At 43.1% G+C, this 5,984-nt stretch overlaps 1 protein-coding gene across 1 annotated transcript; it reads right to left on the bottom strand.

The window, feature by feature from the left end:
• Positions 1-4,075: 4,075 nt before the first annotated feature.
• Positions 4,076-5,591, bottom strand: LOC102142564 (adenosylhomocysteinase-like). The gene has a single exon (XM_005545665.4). The coding sequence runs from the start codon at positions 5,576-5,578 to the stop codon at positions 4,280-4,282; it is 1,299 nt and encodes a 432-aa protein (XP_005545722.3). The 5' UTR covers positions 5,579-5,591; the 3' UTR covers positions 4,076-4,279.
• Positions 5,592-5,984: the final 393 nt, after the last annotated feature.

Below are 5,984 nucleotides of genomic sequence, written 5' to 3'. Positions count from 1 at the left end.
CTTAACAAACTGAAAAACCAACAACTTTTCTTATATCCATTGAGAAAAGTGAGGTCACAGGGCAAACCGCTGCTTCTAAAATTGGAGACACAGATAGACAAATACAGAGAATGACAGTTAACCAGAGCAGAAATCCACAAGCACAGTAACCAGTGCTGCCAGGGTAGAAAAACCTAAGTATAGTTGACAAATTGCTAAAGACTTGAATTAAAAAGGCTGAGAGATAAAAATTCTAGGGGGACCTAGTTATTGGGGTCTTTTGTGGGTTTTATTTCCAGGAGTTCAACCAAGTTCTCATTGTAAAGAGTAGAGAAAAATCCCTTCATGGTTCTGGCAGAAGGAGGCGAAAAGTAAGCATTTCGAAATATACTACCGCGTTCTGTTCTTAACAAGGCCTGCCTTAGGGGAAACTATTTTACCAGAGCCTAAACTATTGAGGTTTTATCAGAGCCTAACTGATATGGGAGAAGGAAAATACCCAGCTCCAGCCTTCTGTAGCCTTCCACGTGGGAAAAGGGAAATACCCAACTGCAGCCCTGTCTAGCCATCCTGCCCAACCTAAGGGAGGGAAATACTGAGAAGCACTTGTGAAGTTCATAGTTCAGGGGCACAAGCTCACAAAGAGACTAAAACCGAAATATAGGCCCCACTCAGCACCTGTTCACCACTTTACTAAAGGCCTATTATCACAGTTACTGTTACCAAGTACATTATGTCTGCTTGTCAAGAAAAAATTATAAGTCATAGTAAAAGGCAAAAACACAGAACAGACTAAATGAGCATCAGAATCAGAGTTAGATAAGGCAGTGGTGAGGGCTGGGTATAAGAGTCAGAGAATACTTCTGATGGGAAAACTTGAGCCAGGTTTGAAAAGATGTGTGGGAAAAGACAAGGAAAAAAAGGATGAGGAGCATGGGATGACTGTTTGAGTAGAGACTAGCTATGCAAAGACCCAGAGACCTGTGAAACAGTTTAGCAAATTTGGGACGTGTGACCTGAATGTCAGCAGTGAGGGTGGCCAGTTAATATTCAGTGCTGGATAGGCAGCTGGGGAGTCATATAGGAAGAGGCTTGTATGTCATGCTAAGCTATATACATGGTAGGAGGAATCTTTAAAGTGTTTCAAACAGGGGAACAGCAGGAATAGCATCATCAAATTTGCGTTCATAAAATATCACTATGAAAACATTGTGGAAAAGAAGGATTAGAAGAAAATAAAATTAGAGGCAAAAAGATCAACTAGAGTTTCTTATAGGAATTTTTATTGGAAATGGACATAGCCTGAACTCAGACAGGAACAGTGGGTATAAAGAAGAATCAAGACGTGACATGGAATGACTCCGAAGGAGACACCCTTGTTTCTCGCTTATGATGGTGCCATTTCCTACATGGAAATGATGATGAATGATGGCAAATGAATAGGGATGGGGAGCAGTCCGGTGGGAATGATATATTTAGTTTGGGGCCATGTTACGGTTAAAATGAAGATCCAAATAAATATGTCAGTAAAGCAGTTGGGAAATTCAAGTTTGAAATTGATTACAAATCCACACCCAATTGTAGGTGAAGAACTAGATAAAGACACTTTGGAAAGAGTGAATAAAATTGCTTAAAATGGAGCCCAATGAATCCTATTATGTAAAGGATAAAATGAGGAGGAGTAAGGAAGCAGAAAACTAGAAAGGATGTCAAGAATGAGTGACCGATGAGGCTGGAACAAAACAGAAAAGGATGGTATTACAGAAACCAAGTGGAGGTCCTGGAATGATGGAATTGTTAATATTAATAAGTGCTTCAGTGAGGCCAAGAGAAGGCAAAAGGATAAATGATACATAAAACTAAAATAGCTACTTGGATTGAAACAAAATGTGTGACCAGTTTTGATGACATAATGGGATTGTGTGGAAATGAAAGCTAGAATTCAGTGGGCTGTGGAGAGAAATGAGGATGGTAGGGTGCATTTTGTCCAAGACACTTATGTCTGAAGGAAAAGTCATAGTAGCCATGGAGTAAAGCACCAGCTATTTCTAAAAATACAGTCCATGAAAGCAGATATACCCCTAGCCTTATTGACGGTTGTACATTTCTTTTACAGTGTCTGGCACTGAATTCATTTGTTAAATGAATGCGTAAACTATATAGGAGAGACATGAGGATGTCTATTTATCAATAGAAAAAAAAAGAGACTCAGTGTAGGTGCTGGACTGCAAGTAAGAACAAACTTTTAAGAGAGCCTGGGGCTAAGATGTTGTGGCTAGGAGGAGGAGAAGCTCTGGGACTCAGCATAAAACACACACTTTGGAATGAAGACTCTCCTACTCAGACCCGTGGGAATAGGATGGTGAATAATGTCAGAAAATTTCAGTGCAATTCCACCGGGAAGTTGAGTGATGCAGAGACCTGTTTGCATTCTTGAGATTTTGTGGTTACGAATCCAGTGTGTCCTGACCTTGAATGACCCTCTAAAAATGACAAAAATAACTCAGATAATTGTGGGTGTAACAGAGGTAAAGAGGCTGAATTATTTGAAATGATAGTCTCAGTTTTACCTGACATGCTGAAGAGAACTGGTCTTCATTTCCAGTGTTTTGCCAGTCTCAGTGTTAATCATGCTGACTGTTCCTTTCAATACCCCTCTGAGGTAAGTTAGCTCCTCCATTAACCCTGCTAGAAGAAGTCTGACTCAGCAGGAATACTACATGAGAAACAGAAAATCCAGTTCAGACCTTGCAGCCACCCAATCCAAGTTACTGTCTCAGGACCCCATCATTCTTTTCTGCAGATAAAGAAATACCAAGATTGACTCAGCACAGAATGTGTGGATAAGAGTTGAACGATTAGAATACAGCTATCATGTGACTCAAAACCCCATATTTCTAGAATGATGGCAAATGAATAGGGATGGGGAGCAGTCCAGTGGGAATGATATAGTTTGGAGCAGAACAGAAAAGGATGGTATTACAGAAACCAAGTGGGGGTTGTAGAATGAGCAAGCATACTATCAGAATGAGCATTCATACTATTAGAGCAATATTATTTTAAAACAGCTGCTAGATTAAGAAAGGTGCCCGTGCCTAGTCCCTCTACTGCCTTTAAGCCTGTATGTGGAGTGTGAGAGACCGGTGATCACCACAGGTTCAAATAGAATTTTGTATGTGAATGTAGGTGTAATATAACGTTCTCCAGCTCCAACTTCAAGTATGTGTAAGGCAGTTACTGAGGAAGTTCTCTTCCTGACTACACATGAGCTATCCTTGCAGGGTAATTGCAAGAGTCTGAAATTCTATACTACCTAGTTTGGGGAACAAGCTGGTGCAATTTGAATTTTACCATCCACAAAACCACATTTGTATTCCCAGTGGTGTTGGAGAAGTGCGGTTGGATCCCTCCTTTGTGTAAAATCTCGAATCTCTCCTCCGACAGCTCAGGTTGAGCTCATGATACCTGTCTCCATGAGGTAAGATATAATGACAAGGTAATCTGATGATTTACTTTTCCTCTGTATGCCTTTCTTTTCTCTTCTACCAACAAATAATCAGGCAAGTGAAGTGACTTATACTAGTGCGGATTTGAACGATGGGTTTGTTTAAAATTTGATATTTTGTTAATCATAATTTTTTGCATTAACTTTGATTTAATTTTTTTAAATTGGTGCAAAAAATTGCGATTAACAAAATAATCAAATTTAGATTTTTAAAATCAAAACTTATGTAAAAAGCTTGCATTATTATATTATTTACCTTGATAGCTAATTATGTGTGTATGTGTGTGTTTGAGGAGCATATCTTAAGTGAAGTGCCTGAGTGAAGTGCCTACTCACCTTACTATATTCTCCGTGCTGGAAACAAGTGTGTATTTATTTATTTATTTATTTATTTATTTATTTTTTCTTTTAGACACCAAGATTTTTATTTACCCATCTTCCTGCTTTCTTTTAACATTATAGATCAAATTATTCTCTTTTTGACCCAGGGTTGTGATAGGAACCATCTAGTTATAAAGTGGTGGCAGATTTCACGAAATCTGCCTGCATTCATTCATGTTTTTCTGGCCCCTCTCAACCTCTGGTTGTCACTTCTCTATTCTTTCTCAGTTGCCCCTTACCAGTCTATTCTAACCCCTGTAAAACAGGGACTAAAAGTACTAACCTCATTGTTATGAGGTTTAAGACCCAGCACTAAGCCAGACTCTCAGGAAAATTCAAACAACAGTTCCTCTTTGCCCTTCAATATACCCCCTTCTCATCTGTCGTGGGCTGAGGAACCACTGGATCTGGCTCTCAGTAGCGGTTGTGATCCGGCTTGAAGGGGCCATCATGGGACATGCCCAGGTACTGGGCTTGCTTCTCAGTCAGCTTGGTCAACTTCACATTCAGCTTGCCCAGGTGGGCTTCAGCCACTGCCTCATCCAGCTTCTTGGGCAGGAAGTGAACCCCAACGGGGTACTTGTCTGGATGGGTCCACAGCTCGATCTGTGCCATCACCTGGTTGGTGAAGGAGTTACTCATCACGAAGCTGGGGTGGCCCATGGCACAACCCAGGTTGACCAGCCGACCCTCAGCCAGCAGGATGATGCGGCGCCCATTCTTCAGCCGGTAGCGGTCCACCTGCGGCTTGTTGTTCACCTTCTCCACGGCGTTCTCATTGAGCCACTTGACATCGATCTCCACGTCAAAGTGTCCAATGTTACACACAATGGCATTATCCTTCATCTGCTCAAAGTGCCAGCCAAGGATGATGTCAACACAGCCTGTGGTGGTGAGAAAGATGTTGCCCTCCTGACGGGCCTCATCCATGGTGGTCACCTCATAGCCTTCCATGGCAGCCTGCAGTGCATTGATGGGGTCAATCTCAGTGATGATGACACAGGCCCCGAAACCCCGCAGGGCCTGGGCACAGCCCTTGCCCACATCGCCATAGCCTGCTACCACCGCTACCTTGCCGGCAATCATCACATCTGTGGCCCGCTTGATGCCATCTATGAGGGACTCCCGGCAGCCATAGAGGTTGTCAAACTTGCTCTTGGTGACGGAGTCATTGACATTGATGGCAGGCACCTTGAGGATCCCATTGGCCATCATCTTGTAGAGGTTGTGGACCCCAGTTGTTGTCTCCTCAGAGATGCCTCGGATGCCTGACAGGAGCTGCGGGTACTTGGTGTGGATGAGGTTGGTGAGATTGCCCCCGTCATCCAGAATCATGTTGAGGGGCCCGTCCTTGAAGTACAGCGTCTGCTCAATGCACCACAGGTACTCCTCGTCCATTTCGCCCTTCCAGGCATACACCGGAATGCCAGCCTTAGCAATGGCAGCTGCCGCATGGTCCTGGGTGGAGAAGATATTGCAGCTGGACCACTGCACCTCAGCCCCCAGGGCGATGAGGGTCTCAATGAGGATGGCCGTCTCCACTGTCATGTGCAGGCAGCCAGCAATACGAGCGCCCTTCAGTGGCTTGGAGGCCAAGTACTGCTCCCGCATACGCATCAGGCCCGGCATCTCGTTCTTAGCAATGTCCAGGGCCTTGCGTCCCCAGGCAGCCAGTCCGATGTCAGCGACTTTGTAGGGCAGTTTGTCAGACATGCTGGAGGCGCTCAAAACAGGCGAAGGGGGCTGGGCCTCAGTCTACGGACACGCACTAGGTGGGCGGGGCCAGGTCATAAGTGTATATTTATTAAAGCTTTGTTTTTCCTTTTAAAATAGTTTCCTTGGCTAGTTATATGAACCTAGATTCACTACATAACCAGTCCTTCTTGGGATAAAAACCAGATGGTGAATTGTTGTGCTCTGAGATAGATTTTACTTTTGGAAATTTTCAGATTATAAAGATTGCCACTTCGTGTAGGTTTTGAAGAAGTTCTGAGGGTAATTGCAAAGGAATGACTAAAAAAGATATTGGACACAGGGATATCATTTAATAATAGATCTTTTTAAAAGTTGATGCTCTGAAGATCCATTTGGGTAGTTAAGGTGAAGATATGTTTGCTCC

The sequence above is a fragment of the Macaca fascicularis genome, chromosome 2 (genome assembly GCF_037993035.2).
Source record: "Macaca fascicularis isolate 582-1 chromosome 2, T2T-MFA8v1.1".
NCBI lineage: Eukaryota > Metazoa > Chordata > Mammalia > Primates > Cercopithecidae > Macaca > Macaca fascicularis.
This window is presented reverse-complemented; position numbering and strand designations above follow the sequence as displayed.